This window comes from Fundulus heteroclitus, chromosome 6 (assembly GCF_011125445.2).
Source record: "Fundulus heteroclitus isolate FHET01 chromosome 6, MU-UCD_Fhet_4.1, whole genome shotgun sequence".
Classification (NCBI taxonomy): domain Eukaryota; kingdom Metazoa; phylum Chordata; class Actinopteri; order Cyprinodontiformes; family Fundulidae; genus Fundulus; species Fundulus heteroclitus.
Window position 1 is genome coordinate 33,064,908 of NC_046366.1, and position 24,751 is coordinate 33,089,658.

Sequence of the window (24,751 nt, forward strand, 5' to 3'; positions counted from 1 at the left end):
TCGGTTCAATTTAGAGTGAAAGTTGCAGTCTGGGAATGTTCTGGGAGCAGAGAGGAGGAGGAGGGCTCCGTACTTGCAGGCTCCGCACTCGAAGGTCCCGCTGCCTTCGGAGCACTGCTTACTGTTGGGCTCTCCTTTCTGAGCACAGTCGCAGTCACAGATGTACTCCAGGACTACTTCCACCTCCTCGTTGTAGCCCAGAGGTCTGATCTTAATCACCTCCTGCTTCGCAGTAGACGGACACTTCTTGGACGTTACGGTAATCTGGAAATAAACCTGTAAAACCCAAAGAAAAGGCTTTTTTCTTTTACTCTGTTTTGAAGAGTTGCACTTTAACACGCAGAAACAGCAATCCCTCGTCATTCCAGGTTATTGAGCACGTTTCTTTCTGCAGAAGCGCCTTCCTGATCCTCATCACCTCGTCTCCGATGGAGATGTTGGAGCACTTCCGGCCGTCCTCGCCCACTTTCACCACGTTGTTCTTGCAGTTGGACTTGTAGGTAATATCAACTCCCTCCGGCCGCTTAACTTCATCAAGAATGACCTCAGAGGACAAAGACTGTCAGGAGGAAGAAAAACAGAAAAGGGTCGAAAATTAAATACAGAAAAGATATATTTTTAACTACATCTTTTGAGCTTTCCTTGATTTTATGGTTGGTGCACTGCAAAAACGGAACTAAAAATAAGTAAAATGCTCTTAAAATTTGTGTATTTTTCCTTGATTTGAGTAGGTAAATAAGATGATCTGCCAATAGAATACGATTTTTGCACTTGAAATAGGAACAATTTATCTCCATCATCTTATTTCAAGTGCAGTATATCCAATTATCTTATTTTAGGGGTCAAAATACTCATTCCATTGGCAGATAATCTTATTTGCCTGCTCAAATCTAGGACAAAAACACAAATTTTAAAGAACATTTTACTTATTTTTAGATCCGATTTTGCAGTGTGTGCATGTTTTGGAGATCATGTCTGCATAATCAGTGTCATTTATGTCATTTGAGCATTTCAGCAACAGTTTTTTTGTTTTTTTTTCAGGGCCAGCTCGTGTTTTTCCAGCCCTGCTCAAGAGCAAGGTCAGCCTGAGTGGACTAGAGGCAAGTTTTGACGTAAACACACCGCTTTTCACCGATTGCCCAAGGGCGAGGAGAAACGAGAAGGTTTTCTAAGAGGAAGTCCATAAAAACTGATGAGCATCATGAACTACGCCTGAAGGAAAAAAAAAAGATAAAGAACACTTCAGCTTTCTATATGTAGTATTTAATAACCTGAACCAGATCCACGATTCAGCGAGGATTTATCCCCTTTTACACACACTGAAGTTTCCATCCTCCATAATTTCCGCTTGCTGGCTGCGTATCCACACTTCTAGTGTTTATGCATCCACTTATCAGTGTATCAACCATCCAGACCACTAAGGTCTTCTGGCTCCAGCCTACTCTGCATACCCAGAACCAGAACTAAACAAGGAGAAGCAGCATTTAGTTCCTATGCTCCACTTATCTGTAACAAACTTCCAGAAAATTGTAAAGGTGCGGAAAGCCTGAGTTCCTTTAAATCAAGATTAAAAACACATTTGTTTAGAATTGCCTTCAACTGTTCTAGTTAACTGAATCACCACTTTTTTGTTCTTTTTTTCTATCTACATTTTATTCCTACTTGATTTTATTCTGTTTTATTTTACTATATTTTAATCATGTAAAGCACTTTGCATTGTCTTTGTACTAAATTGTGCTATATAAATAAATTTGCCTTGCCTTGCTTAGCTTAGCGGCTAGGTTAGTAGTTAGCTTAACGGTTAGCCGTTCATTGTAGCTTCGCTGCTCTCACTGTACACTTTGACATGGCTGAGAGTCACAAGAAGTGAACCGTGTTCATGATTATGAAGAAGAGGAAGGCCTCAGTAGAAAGAAATAAGATTTGGGAGATTTTCTTCTGTCTCTCTCCCGCACCCGGTTTCCTGTCAGCCCACTGTCTGAAAAACAGGCCACTAGTGCCGTAAAAACCTCAAAAAAAAAAAAAAAAAAGTGAAAACTTGCGGGGGAAAAAAATAAATAAATCACTGACCCTAGCTTTAAAGGAGCAATAAGTAATAATGAAACTTAGTGTTACAAATCAGAACAACACACACACAATGTCTTCATGTAGAACAGCCATTTCTCCACGGTCCGTTGCTGTTGTAAAACTCCCGTGAATTTTTACTTCCACAGGACAGCTTTATAATGCATTCTCTTCCATTTCTGGTCCGCTTCTCTTACTGGCTTCCATGTTTGCAGGCTGCTGCTCTTTTTAGACTAATGTTTACAACTATTAACTTATTAGCTATGTTAATCGGCAATGTAGGCTGCTACAAGTGGTTTAAAATGTTAACTAAAATTGTTTCATCTTTGCTTTAAAACACTACAGCTGTTGAGCCACGCCTCTCTCATACATGCTAGATAATTTGCTTTAAAGCTGATCTTATAACCTTAGAGAAATCCAATTCTAAAAAAACAAACAAACGGTAATCAGAACTCATCCACCAGACGTACATTGTAGGCATCAATGATGAGTTTGATGACGTTGCTGGAGTTGGAGGACAGCGTTCCGACGGCCGATTTGGGAATGAGATTTTTCAGCTCCTGCAGGAGGGATGAGGAGATTAGAGGAGGTTTGATAAAACAGGTTTTAGCTTTGATTGACTGGGGGGGAAAAACGTCTGAACGTTCGCACCTTGTAAACCGACTGGAACTCCTCAGTTACAGCAAAGATTGTTTGGATGTTTTGTTCACTTAGTTTCTGAACCAGGTGAGCGATGGAGGGGTAGTCCTGCAACAACACACACAACAGATATTCAGAGTGACGAGAGTTACCCATTATGTGTCTATGTAAATAAAGACTAGAAAAAGCTGTTCCTGCGTAACAGCGAGTGACAATGCCAATCTGCAGAATGATTGAGCACAAGATGCAGAAAACATTGAAATCAGATTTGAAGAATTTGAAAAAAAAATTAAGAATTTGAAGAATTGGAAGAAATAGACGAAATTGAAGAATTTGAAGAATTTAAAAATTTTTAAGAAATTTGGAGAATTTGAAAAAATTTGAAGGAATTTGAAAAATTTTAAGAAATTTGAAAAAATTAAAAAATTTCCAACAATTTTAAGAATTTGAAAAATTTGAACATTTTCAAAAAATTTGAAGGAATTTGAAAAATTTGGAGAATTTGAAAAAATTTGAAGGAATTTGAAAAATTTGAAGAAATTTGAAAAAATTAAAAATTTTCCAAAAATTTTAAGAATTTGAAAAATTTGAACATTTTCAAAAAATTTGAAGGAATTTGAAAAATTTGAAGAAATTTGGAGAATTTGAAAAAATGTGAAGGAATTTGAAAAAATTTTAAAATTTTGAAGATTAAGAACAATTAGAAGAATTGGAAGTATAGGAAGAATGTGAAGAATCTGAAGAATGTGAAGAATTTGAAGGAATTTGCATTGATTTCAATTGGAACAGCCAAAAAAAATTGCACAAAAAGTGAAATATTTTAAAAAGTATAAACGTTAGCATAACCATCCATGAGTCATAGCAGGCATGCCGGGAACGAGCCGAACGTTTTTGCCAAAATTGTTGAAATTGGTTGAAGTATGTGGGAGTAGTTACACGCCGACGGAATAATAATAATAATAATAAAGAAAAACAGGAAAACAATAAGTGAGAATGCTGTATAGCATTCTCACTGATAACTTACGTAGTAGTGGCTCATAGTGTACATGTTGTTCTCCAGATGACACCGCCCGTCGTTGGGCAGGACGATCCCACCCAGCTTTCCGTCTCCAGCGAAGTGGAAACCGGCGTCGGTGGAGAACACGAGCAGACGGGTGACGTTCCTCCAGCCGATCTGCTCCTGGGATCAAAACAAAGAGGCTCTACCCGTTAATGCACGAGCGCCACGAAACGCCCTCTGATTGGACAACGGGACGGACATGCTCACCTGGCACACGGCCACCTGCATGATGGCGTCGAACCCGCCCTCTGGAGAGTCCAGGTTCCCAGAGATGTGCTGCTGGCTCACCAGGCGGTTGAATTCGTCCCCGTTGCTGGTCAGTTTCAGGACGTTCTTGTAGCTGAAGGGGCTGGAGCAGTTCTGGTCGCCCGCACACGGGTTCAGCAGCCTGGCCGGCGTGGTGCTAATGTAGGGCATGACTGTCTTTTCCACAAACGACCCAAAACCTGTTTGAATACATTTTAATAAAAACGTATTATTTCAGCAAGCGCTCCAGATATAACAGAATAATGCAGACTACTCTCCCTGTGGCTTTACGCTTCTCCGTAATGCAAAAAGGAAACTAAAAGTAGGTAAAATCCTCTTGAAAATAGTGTATTTTTCATTGATTTGAGCTGGTAAATCAAACTATTTGCCAATGGAATAAGATTTTTGCACTTGAAATAAGATTATGGAGATGAATTGTTCTCATTTTAAGTGCAGGGTGTCTAATTATCTTATTTTAGGGGTAGAAATTCTCATTCCATTGGCAAATAGTGTTATTTAACTGCGGAAATCAAGGAAAAATATACATATTTTAAGAAAATTTTACTTTCTTTTAGTTCCCTTTTTGCAGTGCGGGAGTAAATGCTGCTCGTCAATACTTTGATGCAATCAACTGGTTCCCTTATATAGGACATTTTTGACCAATCTGTATAATCTGATTGAATTTGACTTTGTAAAGTACCTGAAAATGACATGTTTCATGAATTGGCGCTATATAAATAACATTTAATTAAATTGAATTGAATAACAATCTATTACCCCGAGAGTTCCAGCTCTGTTTTCATGTCTTTGCTCGGCTTATATTTCTACGAAGTAGCAAAAATTAGTATCAAAATAAACCAAAAAGACGATAGGACTGATGAGCAAACAGGCAACTGGACAAACGAATAGACAGGTTGATGTTCTCTGAAGATAACTCGGGGGATGAGGAGGGTAACAAATGGTAACATCTGGCAAATTAAAAACACTCAAAGAAAATGAGTTAAAAACTAGATTTAAACATTAATCAGTGATTAAAAAGCAAAATGTGGATTGATGATGAACAGACTTATGACAGGTTCACACAGCAGGATAATTAACCCAGTGCCTCTAAAAATAATCTTATTAGACGTTCCTGCCGTGTTTTGAGAGCGATCTGGTCCGCCCAGAAGGACGCCGGCACCGCTCCGACCTCAAATTGGGGATTTCCAACATGTTGGGATTGTCTTGGTCTGATATCCTAGCACCAGTGTTGTAGGACTCGAGTCCGAGACTCGAACTCGAGTCCGAGTCATTAGCTAAATTTAGAGACTCGTGACTTGACTTGGACTTGAGCACTGATGACTCGAACTTGGACTCGGACTCCTACATTCAGATCATTCTGACTCGGAATTTGAGAAAAAGACTTTATATCCAGGCTATCATTAGGCTATAATTTTAATATGTCATTAGAATATTATTTGGTGTATGATTTTAATATCTAAATTATTAGTGCAATGTGGTGGAGTGTGGATTTTTTTTTTTTTAGTTTAAAAACATGTAGGCTATGCTTACTTTAGTGCGGAACTTGGACTCGACTTGGATCAATAGTGACTCGACACAGATTTTTTTTTTAATGACTTGGACTTGACTCGGACTTGAACACTGGAGACTCGAACCTGGACTCGAGGCATAGTGACTTGACTACAACACTGCCTAGCACGCATCTTATTGAATGTGACCTGTGGCCAATCAGAAAGTGATTGAAATGTGAAGAAACCCCCTCCCCACAACGATTCACCTCCATATTACAGCGCAGCAATCACAGAGCTCCTGTCTGCACCGTCTCCACTGTTCTAACAAACACCTTTTCTCTTGTGTAATGTTTTCTCCATTTAAACTATCGCCATTGTTCTGCCTTCTATAAGTTTCTTTTGCCGCTTGGCAACCAACTTAAAGGAGCATTACCACCACCTACTGGTCCGGAGTATGGCGTCGGCCATGTTTATTTACTCGGAGCTCCTGTTTGATCTCTGGAGGCTTTATGAGAAAAGCCGTCTGACATCTGAATGTTCCTGAGTAAAATCTGTTCTGGTGCTCGCACCGTAGGAGAAAACCTGTTTTATCTACGATTTTCTTTTTAACCATCATACGCGGGGTCTCTCACACTGCAAAAACTGATCTAAAAATAAGTAAAATGTTCCTAAAGTTAGTGTATTTATCCTTGATTTGAGCAGGTAAATAAGATTATCTGCCAATGGAATGAGTATTTTGACCCCTTAAAATAAGATAATTAGACATCCAGCACTTGAAATAAGATGATTGAGATGAATTGTTTCATATTCTAAGTGCAAAATTCTTATTCCATTAGCAAATCATCTTATTTACCTGCTCAAATTAAGGACAAATACACAAATTTTAAGAACATTTTACTTATTTCTAGTTCCGTTTTTGCAGTGCAGTTTTTGAAAAATCCACTGACCATTTTAAAATCTTGCCGTGTGAACCAGGTGTAATGGGTAGACGGATTAATAAAACAGAATGCTGGACAGATGGATGAGTGGACAGATATTTAGGAGATTACAAGAACTGGAAATACAAATATTGTACAATGTTTTCTTTTATTTCCCCCCATATCAATCCCTTCCATCAGATAGGATCCTTCGTTCTCCACTCACCGATTCTGAAGTCTGAGGTAATTTCCCTCATTTCCCTCATGAGGTCGGTGCCAAGGTTCTTAACATTTTCCAGGTCGTCCTTCATAGAGAAGGAGAGGTCCATAAGGTAGTACAGGTCAATGGGGTAGTCCTCGGCACGCTTGAATTTCAGTTTAAAGGTCTGCGGCTCACCTGAAGAAAAGAGAAAACCACTGAACATCTACTTCTGCTCTGTTAGCTTTTCACAAATCAAAGACAAAGTTTACACGTTTCAACCTTTCACTACAGGAGAGCTATTTTTTACCAAGTCTGAGTTTCAGGGTGACTTTCTGAGGCTGGATCTGGGTGATATCCTCAGGTTTCAGTTTCTCAGACTTGTCCTTGCGGACTGTGACCTCTTTGTTCTTGTTAATGACGACGCTTCCACGTGGGTTTTCGATCTGTTTACACCCTCTGTCAGTCAGCGACTTCAGGTCGTCGCAGCGGGCCGACTTGGGCGTACCAACGGGGAGGAAGTTCTGCAGGAAGGCGAGCACATTGTCTGTTACATTCCAGATGCGACGTGCAATCAAACATTCACTGTCACCACAGCTTTTTGCTGCTGTGGAGGAATTGCTTCAAAGTCAATGGTTCATTGGAATCATTCCTTCAGCACAGCCACATGCTTTCTCAAGAGGCGGGATTTCTATTAACTTAAATTATGCAATCAACCATCTACTGTTGCAAAGGGTTAGCTCAAAAGAAGGGATTGCTGCCAATTTAATGATACTATGAAACCAACCAAAAGTGCTTGTGTAAGAGGAGGGATTGCTGCAAGGCCAATCGTTGATACGGTTCAACCATCTACTGTCACTACAAGTTTGTCCAGAACAGGGATTGCAGCAAAGTTAACTATTGATGCAATCAATCATCATCCACTGGAAAATTATCACATAAGAAGTTGGATTGCTGCAGAATTATCAACTCCATGCAGTCAACCATCTCTTATTGCCACATGATTACTCAATTATGAGTGAGTGTTGCAAAGTTAACCATTGTTTTCAATTAAGCATCCACTTTTACATTACTAAACCCACAGATGTGGAGGAATTGCTTCAAAGTCAATGGTTCATTGGAATCATTCCTTCAGCACAGCCACATGCTTTCTCTTGGGATTTCTATTAACTTAAATTATGCAATCAACCATCTACTGTTGCAAAGGGTTAGCTCAAAAGAAGGGATTGCTGCCAATTTAACGATACTATGAAACCAACCAAAGGTGCTTCTTTAAGAGGAGTGATTGCTGCAAGGCTAATCATTGATACGGTTCAACCATCTACTGTCACTACAAGTTTGTCCAGAACAGGGATTGCAGCAAAGTTAACTATTGATGCAATCAATCATCATCCACTGGAAAATCATCACATAAGAAGATGGATTGCTGCAGAATTATCAACTCCATGCAGTCAACCATATCTTATTGCCACATGATTACTCAATGTGAGTGACTGTTGCAAGGTTAACCATTGTTTTCAATTAAGCATCCACTTTTACATTACTAAACCCACAGATGAGGAGGGATTGCTGCAAATTAAATGGCTTGATGCAATCAAGCTTCCACTATCGGCATATGCTCGCCAAGGATGAGGGATTGCTGCCAAGCGGGTGACAGTCAGCTGGGCCTCTTAATGTTCCTAATGTGGAAATTTTTTGACCAAATATTTTCTTCTAAAATTGAAAGCACTGTATCAAAATTAGGACTCAAATAAGGATGTACATAAATGACATTGAATCCTTTTGTATCATTGTATTAGGTTTTTTTTGTATACATTTCTGACTATGAAAACGTGTGGCAAGTTTTTCAGAGCCTTAAGAAGTCCTTTTTGTGGGGATTTGGTGCTGTATGTAATAAATTAATTTTAATTAGAATAGCTTTATTGTCATCATACCTTAGGGCATGACAAACATATAAATAGCTCACTGAACACAGGAAAAAAACAACTAATAAAACAAAACAAATATTGTTAGGACAGAAAATGTCAATAACAATGATAAGCTTTTCCAAATTAGTTGGAAAGAAAACTAAGTTTCTGTTATTTCTCCAAATAAACTCGGCAACCTTCAGGCCACAGATAATTAAAACTCATAATTTTAAAGGCAATAAAGACACAAAGAACCTGTTTACTTTACATGAACTGCTGTAAATCATCTGAAATGAGGTTGAGAGGAAAGCCCAGACAGAAATGCTGGAGAATGATCCCACAATGCAAACACTCAGAGGAAGAACACGAGACAATGAACTCAGAACATAAATAAAGAAGCAGTGCTTTGACCCATTTCTTTTAATAGTCATAGTTAAGGTCTTCCTCTGCCCTCTACAGCAATTAAAACATAAGAGATTAGATAAATTAAAAACACAGTTTAATAAACTCCTAACCATATAAACACATGCTGCTGTTTTTAATTATAAATTCGCAACTTTTTAGATAAATAAATAACTTTTTACCAACTGGTACCTGGCTTAACAGATGTCTAAAGCCATTTAAGTTCCTTATGTGTGCGTTGACCAATCAGAGTGCAGCATAGTAGGGCCTCCAAGACCGAGATGATAATCACTGGTATCATACAGAGAAAGATGAAGCTGATTTGACGTCGTGTTGCTGCAAGTACCAAACTGCAATACCCTGCAGGATTGTGCAGTTTAGTTCCCAAAAACACGATGTTTGATATAATCAGTCCAACAAAAGTATGAGCCAGTGCCAAGATCCGACTCAGCTCACTCTGATCCATAACAACGCTGCCTGTTCCTTCAACAAAAATAATGATTTTATGGATTTTTTTCTAATTACCTATTAACAGCTGACTGTTGGGACAGAAAATGTCAATAAGACTGATAAAGATGGGCTTTAAACTTAGACAGACACTACATGTGGTCTAAAAGGCAGTATGTGTTTTTTTTTTTAAGAGTGTGTTTACTTTACAAATCATGTGATCAGACCCTGGGCCCATTGAGCAGTCATTGCAATAGGCGTTTCTCAGTGTGCAGGTTCATACAGGAATTTATTGTATGAAAATTACTAAAATTACTACCTCTACAATAGAAGAGGTAGTAAGTCAATCAATCAATCAAATCAAATTTCACAAGCCAGCGTTCCCAATAGGATATTGATAACACGGCAAATGCTCAAACTAAGTAATTAGATGGAGGAACATCAAGCAACTAACGTTAAATAACATCACCTGCAACGCAGATAACAGACGGCAGTGTGAACATGCACCAAGTTTAAGAATCCATCGCAATTTTTAAGAAAAGTCGATACCATTTAATATTACTGTCAGACTGGGAGACGGCGAGAGAGAGCATGCTGTGGGGCGTTTGATGGCAGAGGAAAGGAGAGAGAGATAGAATATGGACAGACACACGCAAGCCTTGTTTTCGTCAATCTTTTTCAATGCGCATTTTGAAATATTAGAAAAGGTTGATGATCTAGTGAAAAATAACACAAAGAAATATATGATTTCAAAAGGGAAAACACTGGAAAGTCGCTGGGAATACAGTCTAAAAGTTGGTGTTCAATGAAGCGGACTCTAAACCTGCTGATCCCTCAGATGTGACCGCAGAGATGACTGACGTGAGTAAATGTTCTGATATGAGGCTTTTAAAGTTGCTGTAGATTGTTTTATTTAAATTAATAATGGTTGGTCTTCGATCACGTCGAGCTGCCGCTTTACTGTGAGGCATTGCATTATTTAATACCATTTTATAAATTAAGCAAACCAGCATTGTGGTAGTTCTGCGATACTGCCACTAGATGGCGCCACATCTGTTTATATCTGTTAGTCGCGCCCGGTGCTGGATTCTATTTAGCCTAAAAAAAAAAAAAGGACCATCAAAACACTATCAAGATGGACGCTTGATGTATATAACCTTATTTTCTCATGATCAAACAGTTTTTGGTCTTTTTTTATAAGCATATAATGTGGCTATGTACCTTTATTGCACATGACAGCTCCTCAAAAGCATCAAAAAAGCCAAGAAAGCCCAAGGTATTTCATTGGCACGCTTTCCTAAAGATAAAATAACCCCTCTAAGTTGAACTCACTTGATCTGCGCACCATCCGCACGTCTCAGAGACCTGGATGCACTCCCCACACGACTGGGCGTTTGCCTTGATGCATTCGCTCCCATCTGAAAGAGAAAAGCATCTCTGAGGCGCGGCGAACAAGTTTTCCCGTGTCTCACTAACTCAGACCAGCTGCTGCCTGACGCAGAAACCCCCTGCCAGTTCAGAGAGTGAGTCACGATGGGAAATGTTTCAGGCAGCAGACCAACTGATGATGTAATGAGGGGATGAGCTCAACCCTTAAACTGGTCAAAAAAAAGAAAAAAACAGGATTAAACAGTAAAAATGCATTAAAATGCTCATGTCCTGGTAAAGATTTCATGCCCCTGGAGCTATTTCACATTTTCTCACATGGTAACTGTAAACTTTTGATATATTGTAGTAGGTTTTTACTTTAAAAGTGGGAGAAAAATGGAAAACCTTTTTACAAACTTCTCTTTTTAGAAAGTAAAATCCACACTGTGTGGCCTGCATTTACCACCTTTTCCCCTGATACTCTTCAACAAAACCCAACCACCTCACTGCAAAAACAGAACTAAAAGTAAGTAAAATGTTCTTAAAATTAGTGCATTTGTCCTTGATTTGAGCATGTAAATAAGATGGTTTGCCAATGGAATAAGATTGTTGCACTTAAAATAGGAACAACTCATCTTCATCGTCTTATTTCAAGTGCAGGATGTCTAATTATCTTATTTTAGGGGTCAAAATACTCCTTCCTTTGGCAGATCATCTTATTTACCTGCTCAAATCAAGGACAAAAACACTAACTTTAAGAACATTTTACTTATTTTTAGATCCGTTTTTGCAGTGCTCAGAGAACACCAAGAAAGCAGCTTTCCTCTTCCTTTCACATTTAAGAACAACTTTGTTTTCGTGCATCATTTAAAATCCTAAAAAAAGGCAACGAACATGAAAGGGTTCGAAGGGTATGAAAGCTTTTGCGTGATTGTTTTGTTGCAAACAAATGAAATAATCCTGAAACCGGATCAATGAGGTATAACGAAAAAAGAAAAAAACAAAACGGTAATGGTTAATATTTAAGCAGCGTGTTTGTGCTTCTTACCTTGCTGAGCCAAGCTGCCCCGTAGGAGCGCTGATAAAGCTGCTATAAAAAGAAATTGGAGATTCATCTGTGAGAGGGCAGAAAAAAAAAAGACACTAATGAGAAGAAACAAAGGAGATCTACACCTGAGCAGCACACAACCTGCAGAACTTACACATTCTCTTAAAATCACAGTCAAGCAGAATTTTTTTTTCTTTAAAAAACACATGTTTAGTCAGATTTACGCCTTAAATGAAGAGTGCAGCACAAGCCTTTGTTTTCTGTGACCCAGAGCCAACAGTTACACAAATGTCCCACTTAAGTGACGCCTGCAGGCTGTGAACACAGCATCTGAGCGTGTTAAAACACCAAACACAACACTTCTCAACCCTCAGTGTGATACTCATCCACGATACAAGATGTTAAATGAACAACATGTAGCTTTAAATAGGAATTTATCACCTACCTCATTTTACAGACTAAACAACGCACGAGGGCCTGCAGGACACTCAGAGAAGCCCTGAGGGACTTTTTGACTTATTAAAAATAAATAAATAAATAAATAGTTGAATTGTGTACTTCTCTATAACATAATGGTGCGGCTGGTTCTATTATTCCCAGTTGGAGACGTCAACGTTACTTTATAAAAACCTGCCGCCTCTAAGCAGAGCTCCCTCCACCCATCCTATCCCTTTTTTGTTGGCACCATCCACACCCGTTGACTCAGATCTGAGCCATTATTATTACAATTCGAGTGTAATGGGGGAGAAATGCGACGTAGCAGCTCAGTGACCCAAAGTGACGACAGAAGGGAGGGGCGATGTTTGACCTTCAACGTCTGGAGCTCTTCTAACTCAGGATAAGAACCGGACACAAACACTGGGGAGGTTCCTGGAGGATTTCAGATACAAAGAGAGCCTCTTTGTTTCCCCAAATAAACTGGAGCTAAGGATCGCTTAGCACCAGATCTTTTGTGGTAGGGTCAGAGCTGTGTTTTCCGCTAAGTCCTTAAACGCCTCGCCAGATTAAACTCCCCAACACAGCTGAATCAAATGAGCGGCTCGTTACCACAGCTCTGCAGATCCGAACGCTGCGCTGATGAGGAAAATCTGAGAAGAGATGCATCTTAGGGCTGGGCGATATGGATTAAAAAAATAAATCTCATACCAAATCCTATTAATCGATTTTTTTCCTCCTTTTTGTTTCATAAAAAGAAATTAAAGAAATTATTTTAAAACCTTGCTTTTTATGTCAAGCATTTCGTCAGGGAGTTGACCTGAATTCAAAGTGCAACTAAAAACAAGCTGTGAAACATGCTTGTAAAACAAGATGGCCGCCGTGCTATTATAAACAATGAAAATATAACAAAACATTTGCTGCTAGTTGTATTACACATTGAGCTAAAAAACAGGCTTCACTGCACTTGTGAACTTCAAACTAAGTTAAAAAAAAAAGTAAATAAGTAAATGAAGTACCTTGTATTATGGTAAAAAAAAAGTTTCTACTTAACAATATTTTGACAATATATTTGCCTAAACATATATTCAGCATCACATGCTGTTCTCTTCATGGAAACCCAATGAGTGTATTGGCAAAATAAAATCCAGATTTTCCAAAAATGAGATCCTAAAGAATTGTAAATTCGAATCAATCGATTAAATCGATTTATCGCCCAGCCCCAATGCATCCAGATGCTGGACTGAACCTAGGCAGCCCTAGCTTAAACAAACCCTGTGCAATGACTTGACTAACGCCGACTCGGTCCAGTGTGGGCGTGGGGTTCATGTAGGGGCAGGTCATCTTTGATCCACACCCTTCTCTGCCGTGTCCAGGTAGTGACGACGCGAACAAGAGGCAGCAGAGTAAACATGAAGGAACACAGCTCCAGGACTCGCTCTCCGGCTAATAACAGAGTCCAGCCGCAGACACGTAATGACTGCAGCAGATGTGCAGCAGCAGCAGCTTTAATGAGACCCAAACTCTGCAGGAACAACTGCGGTTCTTTCACAGAGAGTTTCAGAGAGCGGTACCAAACCAAACTCTCAACGCCTGAATTTAGATTATTTCAGGACAACCTTGACGCTGGACCCAGAAAAGGACGTGGGTTAAATGCTTACGTGGCCTTATTTGGTCAAGAGGCCATTCTCCATGAGACCAATGACACACCATTTCCTTGGAAAAAAAAACAACCAAAAAAGGTTGAGGAACTCTGTTTATTTCCCCTGCAGGATTCATGCAGGAAATATTCTGTTTGTAAAAGCTGAGTCAACAAATGCAGCTGGTTGTTGAGCTAATCAGTCACAAAAAAAATAAAAATAAAGATGCAGAGAGAAACTACAGCCAGAACATCGTTTGAAACGTTTCCTCGTAATCAGATTAAATTAATGTTTCTTGTATCCGTTTCTGAGATAATCACAATATCATGAGACAGAGTCAGAATGCCAGCAGGCCTATAGAAATTAAAACTATAAAACATACATAAATCATAACATGCCTTTCCAATCTCTGTACAATCATATATGCATTTTTAAAACTGTTTTAGCCAACAGCTTTTGTATTTTACTTTCCCTAACATCCGACAAACGTGTAGCTTTGGTTTAAAAGCTAACCATGTAGCTTTTAAACCAAAACGACGTAGCCAAACAACATGTTGTTGTGCGTAAACCAACAGCAGACAGGACTCACAGAGGGCAGCATGACAAACCGTTTCTTCAGAATAACCTTTCAACAGCTGCTGTTTTAATGAAGAGCAGTTAAACCTTCACAATGAGAGTACGGCACGATTATGTGGAGAAAAGTGAGACTTGCACAACCTCAGCCTGGCTGGCTCATTAAAAAAAGCAAATGTTATAACATCTATCTGGATGATGCCTGAATGATTAAATGTTGAATTAACTTTCTAATCACGTTGGGTAATCTCCCCCTGCTGCTGAAATTTTATTCATTTATTTAATGATTTAACAGGGACAGTGCACGTTAAAGGACATTTCTGTAAATGTGTCAGTATTAGCTACAACGCTAATTTTCAACTGTTGTCCTTTGACCAGATGTGTAAGGCGAACAAATACTAAAAGTTCAAGCATTTAGTAAAACATAAAAGTCAACAACAGATCTCAAAGTTTGTACTTTTTGTATAAATATATTACATATGCACATAAACTAGTCAAAAGCCCGGACTCACTCGCCCACTCAACTGGTTGAGACGGTTTGCATTAAATGCAGCATTAAATCCCATAATCCAAGACAGTAACATTTAAACCTTAAATCAGTAACATATAAATAAAAAAGGACAAGGGCAGGGCTTGTATCTCCAAAGACAAAACTATAAAAAAGGTCGTTAGGAAAGGTTTATTATGTACAAGGCTGCATGTGTATGACAGAGACCTAGACTGAATGAGGACATTGTTGGTCTGATTTAAGCCATTTTCTTTAATTTGAAGCTTAAAAGTGATAAATGTACATTCTCTTATAGTGAATGGAATACTATTCCAGATATTAAAGCCCAAAGGTTGTATGTCTATAAGGCACTTCACAATCTCCTCTTAGGTTTTAGTTTTATAAAAAGTCTCCGAAGGGTGATGGTGCAAATCCATGAATTATTTATATAGCAAATTTAAACAATTTCAAATTGTCCAAGTTAAGAAGATTGTAATTTTCTAAAACCCAACAATTAAATGGATGGTAAGAAATTGGTTTTCTGGCACATATCTGAAATGCTCTTTTGTTTAATAATTATATTTGTCTGAGCGTGGTTTCATTTGTGAGAGACCGGTTTGTAAAACAATACTTAATAATCATGGCGATAAATCATTTTAAGCTAAAGCTCTGATCACAATTACAAGGCAAAAGCTGTAAAAGTGACAAATGCAGTTTAAAAAAAAAGTAACAGAAAGAGAGTTTTTGATGTTTGGAGAACATAAAAAAAAATCAAAGCTAAACTCTGACAAAAGAGACCTTGTTTCAGGGCAGTGTGCAACATGTGAAACAAAAAGCATAATTAAATTCAGACCAAGCCCAGCTGTGGAGAATTTCTCCACCATTAATGCTCCACCCTGACATTCCCAAAGAGCAGCTCCGTTTGCTGCGCTGGGATTTGCCTCGTCACAGGGCTGCAAATTGCAAAGCGATGACTGAGCGACTGGAAGGCATTCATTGTCTCCATCAGCTGGAGGAAAAACGTCCACAGCCCTGATCTAGCAGCAAACGCGTGATCTTACTGAATCATTTAGAATAAAACCCATTTAGAACGGTACTTGACAGTATAAAAAAAAAAAACATAAAAGAAGGGGAAAAAAACAGTCATTTTACCAAAATCTGATGATAGTTATGTTCCCAAAGCAGCAAAAATTTAAAAAGGAGGTGTAATAGAGAAATCTGTTAAACAGAGATGCAACAATCAGGGTTTCCCCAGATAATCTATATATTTTACATTTTCTTTGATGTCTGAACTGCCTATTCTGTTTTCTTTTCAAAAGAGAAAGAAAATGTGCTGCAGTTTTTTTGATAAAGAGAAAAATAAGCAATAGGGAGATAATTTATTAAGTACACGTGACGTCACTCACCTTTATCTAATACTGATTTTTAACTATCATACAAGTGCATCAAAGCACACACACTGCTGGTTGATGTATTTCTAAACCAAAAACAGCTGGAGGATTCCTTTTGGAGCATATATTTAATACAGGAAAAAGGGGATCTCTTTGATATCTGGCTTATAGAGTCCTAATCAGATGCGATCGAGGGAAAATTAGCCGATTCTGAACTCTGATTGATTAGTGTGGCTCTACTAACCAAGAAAATGCTCAGCAGGTAATTACTTCTGCTTCCTATGGGGGAAAATGTTGCCAAATAGAATAGAGAGCTTAGTTATTGTCACACAGTGGGTAAATTCACATGTACCAGCAGAAAAGTGAGAGAAAACAATAAATACTGCAGTTATTAAGTGAAATTAAAAGGAGTTTGCAGCTGAGTTGGGCAACTTTAAGAAATGTCCAAACATGTAAATTTATGAAAACAACATTTACAAGGATTAAAATGAACAGTTTGGGTCTCATAAAACCTGCTGCTGCACATCTGTTGCACTCGTTCCAGGAATACTCCAGGATTATGTGAAGGTTTTCCTGTAGGGGTGTACAGCGTGCCGCCCAGGGGCCATTCTGTGTGGCCCCCCCGACCGCAGTGCAGCAGTTTGGCCCTCCAGCCACCAGAACTGATGATGGACGTGTTTTTGTAACGTTTCAGGATAGATTTAACCACCATCTTTTTAAACAAAACAAGCACGGATAAAACAATGTTTTTCCTCTCTCTTTTTCTTTGTTTTCATTTTAATTTTATAGTAAGGAGGACCACAAACCTCCAGCGGCTTTTTTTTCCTCAGAAACACACATGGGCGGGCCGTATATTAAACTTGGCTAAATACAGCTGGGGATCTCAAAGACAGTTCTTGTTGTTGCTGAAAATAGACCAAAAACTATTTCAAGACCAAAAAACTACCAAACATTTGACCCAAAAGGTTAGGGAAGCGTACACCTTTCCTTTATGAAGGCTAACATTTGAGAGCCTGTTTTTGGACCTACGGTGAAAAATCAGACTTCTTTACTGCATTAAAATGTCGCATGTCTAGTTTATTACGAGCAGGTAAAAATAAATTAATTTACAATAAAACTATTTTGTGTTTAAAGTTGGAGTTGGTGGATCTATGGCCCCCCGGAGTAAAAGATTCGGACACGACTGCTCTCAGTCTTCTCAGCCCTGAAGGATAAAAAGCAGCTGAAAGGGAAAATTGTTTTTACAACAAAACAACAAAAAGGGTGAAACCGAATCCTTTTCGCGTCCCTGGATCCGATTAAATTAAACTGTGGGGGGGAAACATTACACACGGATGCTGCTCAGATCCTGAATTAATCTGACGCACTGATCAATTTCCTGTCGGCTTAGGGTCTCGCTGCGACAGAGCTGGGAATCTAATATTTAGAAGACTGACTCTGGATGCTAGCTCCAGTGCTCACATGGAGGCCTGGCTATGGCTTTGACAAGCAAACACACAGAGAACAGCTGACAATTCAGTGGATTCTTTCGGGAAATATCATCTTTGGCTCAGAGAGCGCGGTCGTTCCCACCACTTAAACATTTTTTGACACATCTAGGCTCAGACTGTTCTTAAAAATGCAGCTGAAACCAGACCTCCAGGACCTTTGTTACGGTTCAGTGCCTGCAGGGGAAGGGTCCCACAGTTCAGGGCTGCTCTGGTTCAATCTGGGCCTCAGGGACCAGAACCAGGCTTTTCCTACGCAGATCAGCTGAAAACACTCCGTTTTCACCTAAAAAAAACAGCTTCGGCCTGCCGGGTTACGTCTCCGTTCTCCCTGCAGATGCAACAGAAAACGTTAAGCCGCGTTTCCGTCCGATTGTCCCGCCAATTTTACGGCAAACACCCCCCCAAGGGAACGAAACGACAAATTAACGTGTAAAAATAAGTAGGAAAAACACTTTGGTCTTTAACAATTCGCAAAGAAACGTTCCCACTTTCCAAAAAAAATGTCGGAGCTTGCAATGCAATCCTGCAACATTTACTAACAACCTTGGCTCTGAATACTCTGAACAGGATTTTTAAACCAAGTTCAGTGATGTACAAACACTTTCATCTACCTCCATCCCTTTCAGTCCAACCGGGGACGATGTTACGTCTATTTTCTGCATGTCAGTCCTTGACAACACGGTGAAAACAAAACTAGTGAGGTCAGACATTCATGCATTTGAACAATATGTAGGTGAATGATGCTCCTGAAACATCAATGCACTGATAACATAGCCCTAATGGAGTTAACATGCAGCCCTGAGTGACCAGGAACCAGGATTCTTTATCAGTATGTTGAGTGAAGGAGCGAGATTTCCTGGTTAAAACCGAAACCCAGCAGATTTTCTAATCTCTATGTCTATTTTTGTGTGTATGTGTGTGTCCTGTCTGACAGTGTAGCAATAACAATTGTTTTGCTTAACGGCAAAAATGAGCCCAACAGATTTTACTTTCAAAAGTGGAGCCTTACTGCTTTCTCTATAGTGCTCCGCTTGATTTATATATGCAGGAAACTTTATTAGGTTTTATGCTGGGACTATTTCATGTTAAAATGAATGAAAACTTTATTGTCATTGTCAAAAGAACAACGAAATTTTAAAAAGTACCATTGATTGGTGCATATGTTTAAAAAAATAAATTAAATAAAATAAAAAATAAATAAATGTTTGTCCCACAATTTACACACAATATAATAAATAAATAACAACTGATAAAAACAACTAATAAATAAAAAAATAGTACATTCTCACACATATCATCCATGATAATTAATGGTTATTTTTGGTTGCATTTAGTTTTGTTATTGCTGTCGGGTAAAAACTGTCTCTAAAACGTTTGGTTCTTGTTCTGATTTCTCTGTATCGTCTGCCTGAAGGCAACAGTGTAAACAGAGAATGTCCAGGATGAGAAGTGTCTTTTGTGATGGGTTGTCCATTTTTTAGACAGCGGTCGCTGTCTAAAAAATGGACACTGAAACAAGGTGGAAGAGAAAAAAGAAGGAGAGAAACAGATGAGACAAAATGCAAAAAAATAAAGGGAGAAAAGGTGAAAGAAGTAGGAGAGAAAAGAGAGAGAACAATATAACATCGGAGTCTGCTTCTACACCTACAGAGAGAGATATAAAAAGAAAAACAACCAAAGCCTTTGATACCATCACTGAAGAATATACAGTATGATTTAATAGGAAATATGCCAAGTTTTCAATAAGAGGGTCCAGGTTGAGACTGACTAGCCACAGTTCAGGCACATGGGTGTAATAATGGTTGAGATCACAGAAAATGACATCAGATTAGGAGCCAACAGCGCCCACAGAAACTGTTTCCTGTCGGTCTCATCGACTGCTTCCTCCAGAAGAAATGTCTCTCCAGCAGGTTGCACGGTAACCGTTGACCCAGAGACACACTAAAGCCAACATACGCACACATCAAGGACTCACCTTTGCACATGCACGCACCCTGCAAAGCGAAAACACAAAGAAATACGCCAGCTTGCTGGTGGCTCTGTGGTTGCTACGCTCTCAGGATTAAAGGTTAACCACACGGTGTTACTGAAGCGATCTGTTCTCATGAAAACAGAAGTGCAAAATGGAACCACTTCCACACACTGGTCTGAGTCTAGCAAGGCATTTTAACACAACCTCATGCAACGTAATTGCACCAACTTGGCTGCAATGACGAACCCTCTGGCCTTTTAATGCGACACGACTTCCCACAGGGTTATAAATGACGATGATTTCAGCTAAGACTACGACGAGCTCTGGATAAAAACGCTGTTATAAAAGGGTAAAACGTGCACAATTTAGCTTTTTGCACGCCTAAAACCTTGTAGCACGCTTCTCTTTAATGGATAACATGCTTTATAATCACCAACTAGTATTAACCTCTACTTTTACATTTACTCTTCCATGTTTGCCAAGCAGTCAAGTATAAAAATTCACTACGGCAGGATTTTTGTTCAGTTTACCCCGCTAAATGGTTTTGGAGTAGTATACATTCATCTAAATAATCACGATAGAATAGAAATTAGGGCTGGATGATATAGAAAAAAAAACATATCGATAAATTAGAAATCATATTGCTCGATATCGATAATTATCACCAAATTCAAAACATATGTTAAGTGTAGCCCTGGCCATTTTATGCTGTTGCTCAGTGAACTATTTGTAGATACAAAACAACAAACACCGAATTCAAACTCAACCCTTCATTCAACCAACTTTTTACCAAAAATGGAAGTGTAAGTTTTTTAAAAAGAAAAAAGAAACGCATGTTCTATGAACTCTCTGAAGGGGGCGGAGCTTAGTGACGGAGCATTCCTGGGTCTGTGTTGTGATTGGTTGGGAGGATGTAGCGACTGTAATATTAACCTACATGGTTAGAATGTATAAGGAAGGAAAACTGTTCTATTGAACTTTTTATTTACCCTTTCTTTTCCCCTATTATCGATATACGTCTATCGATCGATATATATCATTATTGAATTATCGTCCAGTCTCAATAGAAATACCTTTTTATAACAACAACAACAACAACACAAGCCTTTCATTGTTTTTTTTATCTTGAAGACTGATGTTTAGAGTAGAGCTTACATCTGCAACGTGCAGACAAAGATAATATCTCCTTCTTGGTAGCTGGACATCTATTTGGGTCGAACACAGTGTTATGACGGGCCCCTAAGCTTGGCTCTTACAAATGTCTGAACTTGCAGAGTCACTTTTGGTCTGAGATGGGGACGGGCGCTATGGACTTTAAATTTCAGCCTGATATATTGTGGTAATGTTACGACAATAAAAGTATTTACAGGTTCTTGCAGTATTTCAGGAAACTGTGTGGCTGTGACTGCATGTCAATTAGTGCCCAATAAGCACAAATACTGTCCTTAAAAAAAACCATTTAAATATGTAACATATATTGAAACTAAATTCTAAATCATCAGGACTTGAGTTACATAAAGAAGTGGGGTTTTATTACCAAACTGCACACAGTTACTGCATTTAATTATATTTTAGAATTTACTGATGCTCTCAATAAATAAAAATGACCATCCTGAATATTCTGGCTGTTTTGGGGGTTTTCAGACACAATTAGTCGGCATTTATCGTTGTCGAGATAAATCTAAATTTCTTATCACGATAAGAAATTTTTACGCTAACGCTAAAACGCTGCGATAAAGGCCGAGCCCTATTCTGATATGCTTTTCTTTAAAGCAATTACTAAACTTTTACCCTAAGATTAAAGTGACTGTCCTGTAGTAAGTTAGGGTCGCTTCTATAATTACTCGTTTTGGTTGCTCAGCAGATTTGTTTCTGTAACATAAACTATTAACACATTGAAAGAACGACTTGTTCAGAGAATCAGTTTAGAAACGGGTCATCGACTGGCCTTTCTTAGGACTTGGGCTGCTTCTTCACCAAATCCAGTGCAGTTTGATTATTTTTTTTTAGAGGAATGTGGGATTTGTACCCAAGTCTGACCTACAAAAGAATTGCGTAACAAAAAAGGCCCAAAAACTCAAGGGGTGAACCAGTGTTTTGTCTCCATGTAAGAGACAACTTCACAACAACAGAGTTTAATCCCATCTCTTAAAGTTGAATCCATGAAAAACATTTAAAAAAAAATGACGTGGAGATTCGCTGACTAACAGATTGAGAACTGAAATCTGTAAAATGTTCAGCCGGACCTGCCCTGACTGGTAAATCAGCGAGACAGACGATTAAAGTGAAAGCCCCATACCTAGGAGCTACCAAACCGTGCTGACAACACCTGCAGGTTGTTTTTTCTAATTATTTCTGCTTCTTTTGTAACGGACTTGTCCACTTAATAGTCAAAGAAAGACTTAAAACGGAAAAAGTCAGAACTATTGATCAAGACTAAAGTCCTGCGCCTTGGAAAGTACAAAGTAAGAAAGAGTTGTTTGATACTTTTGCAGCGTATTGCTCATTTAAGTTAGATCACATCAAAAGCATTGCTGGGAAATTAGAGCATGTCTTAATAACACATTAACCTTCTCCCCCCCCCCCCCCCCCCAATATGTCCGTTCCTGGTCCTTTAGCTACACAACATGACCTTTTGTTTATCGCCTTCACTGTTGAAGGAGCAGGGGCTTCCCGTCTAACTGAACACATCATGTTATGTAAAGGAAACCTATTCTGCACATAAAATACCACCTTTATCCGGCAGAAACACGAAGCTGGTGAGATATTTAGAGTAGACGCTCGCCAAACTAACACGCTTTGTTGAGTACTAAACAGAGAAAAGTTTTAGTATAGAGCGTAAAAAGCCCAATAAGCATCTAAGTCTCACTCTAATTAGGCGCCTCAGCCCCTCAAAGGTTAAATCCAAACCTTTCAATTAATACAGAATTATTACAGTTGTAATAACGCTAAGGTTTAATTAGCCACATTTCAATATAGAAATATATATGATAAATGCCTGTGCAGAATATAAGCTTCTTTTTTTTGTTTTTTACTGTTCTGCTCGTCATAGAACAAGTAAACTCAGCTGATATTGGTTGGTTAATTAGTTGGGTTATCCGCTCCGGGAAAGTCTGCAGTCAGCTGCTTAAAGATGCTGCTCAATTTTATTTTAACAAGAGTCACGAGAACCGCTCCTTTACACTCCAAACCTTTTCTGAGTCTTTTCTTATAAAGAAAAGTTTCCAAAAGAGCCAATTCTGTCCGCCTCCTTGTAAGCCTAAAAGCTTTTCAGACAGCTGACCAGCAGTGTGCAGCAACACTCCAGCAGTGTTTAGGCCGAGTCTGAATTAGCGTCCGATCTGGCAGAAAAACGGTTCTACGCAATAGACTGTGTCTGCGTAGTTCTTGGTCGAATAATACGCAACAATTTGACGGGAAAGTCTTGGGTCAGACAGGAAGAGAGACACGTCGGCAAAGCAAAACGCATCCGCTTTGAGGTAAATACGAAATAAAATCCCCCAGCCGCAGGGTAAAATGTAGCCAATTTCCAGCCAGGTTTGTCCCGGAAACACAACGCTCAATAAATAATCCAAAAAAACATTTCAATAAAACCGTGTACACATGGTAGGAGTTCAGAAATACAGGAAACAGTAAACATCCACTTTTCGGACGCAAGTGGTGCGTCTTGGCCTTTGCAGCAATGGGTGGCTTCTACTTTGGTTTCAACACGTCGACTGTTTGTTCACAAACAGAAATATGCTCCCAAAACCCCCAATTTGTTAGTTATTTTTGTAAAAAAAAAAAAAAAATGTAGCAGCCATTTTTCAGCAAGTTGACCAGTGCGGTGTACAGCAACAGGTAGGGAAGGGGCAGTACAATGCCAGATAGTTCAGTTAAAGGTGTTTTAACCGAGATGGTATGAATGGTAAGACAGACGATGTTAGTGGATCCTGGAGGATACAGAAAAAAAGAAAACATATTGATAAAATCAAAATCATAAAAATAAAAAAAGTTTAATTCAAACTCAACCCTATGTTCAACCAACTTCTTAAGTGCAGCCCTGGTCATTTTATGCAGTAGCTTAGGGACCTATTTTTAGATAAATGTTGAATTCAAACTCAATCCTTTATTCATCCAACTTTTTTACCAGAACTGCAAGTTTAAAAAAAAAAAAAAAAACAAAAAAAAAAACATGTGTTCTCTAACCTCTTTGAAGGGGGCGGGGCTTAGTGATGGAGCGTTCCTGGGTCTGTGTTTGTGATTGGTTGGGAGGATGTAATGACTGTAGTATTGACCTACATGATAGGCTAGAATGCAAAAGTTTTGCCACTTTTAAGACTTAGATTTAGACAAACTTTATTGTCATTTTGTATGCATAGGGTGCGTACAGAACGAAATTTCGTTTGCATACAGCTTGAGAATTTCAGTGAACTGCAGTGGATTTCAGAATAAAGTAACTTTGCAGGATAGTTACAGGATAAAGTGCAGCAGTAATTTCACAGTACAGCAATTGAAATGTAAACAATGACCTCTTTTTCTTACACTTCTATTGATCCCTATATATTGTTATAGAGTCGTCGTTCGGCCCTATCCTGAACTTCTCTTGATATCCTGACGTACTCACAAGAAGCCTGCACTTTCACAGAGGGCTCAGCGTCACCCATCTAAACAGGGTGAAGTACTCTCAGTCACTAAACGCTCAATCCCATGGTGGAGCCGAATAATTGGTTCACCAGAGAAACTGCAATCAAATGAGCTCCGATGACAACAGAGGTCAGTGATGTGGAACGGGAACCCTCCGTATTAAAGCAAGGGAACGTCAGAGATTTAGGGGGAAAAAACCAAAGTAACTTAGAAGTTGACTTCTGGTGAAATGTCCCTACCATCGTAGGAAGAAAATCCTAAACTGCCAGCTATAATTAAAGGGATGAGGGAATGCATTCCAGCTACACAACTTCCACAGTACGTCACAG

At 38.9% G+C, this 24,751-nt stretch overlaps 1 protein-coding gene across 1 annotated transcript in view; it reads right to left on the reverse strand.

The window, feature by feature from the left end:
* Positions 1–24,751, reverse strand: part of LOC105930938 (integrin beta-1) — a 37,966-nt gene that overhangs the window by 9,123 nt on the left and 4,092 nt on the right. Inside the window, 10 exon segments of the mRNA XM_012869389.3 lie at positions 74–276; positions 419–559; positions 2,535–2,624; positions 2,716–2,811; positions 3,728–3,883; positions 3,971–4,209; positions 6,664–6,834; positions 6,947–7,160; positions 10,725–10,810; positions 11,809–11,875. Coding sequence (XP_012724843.2) covers positions 74–276; positions 419–559; positions 2,535–2,624; positions 2,716–2,811; positions 3,728–3,883; positions 3,971–4,209; positions 6,664–6,834; positions 6,947–7,160; positions 10,725–10,810; positions 11,809–11,875 — 1,463 coding nt within the window.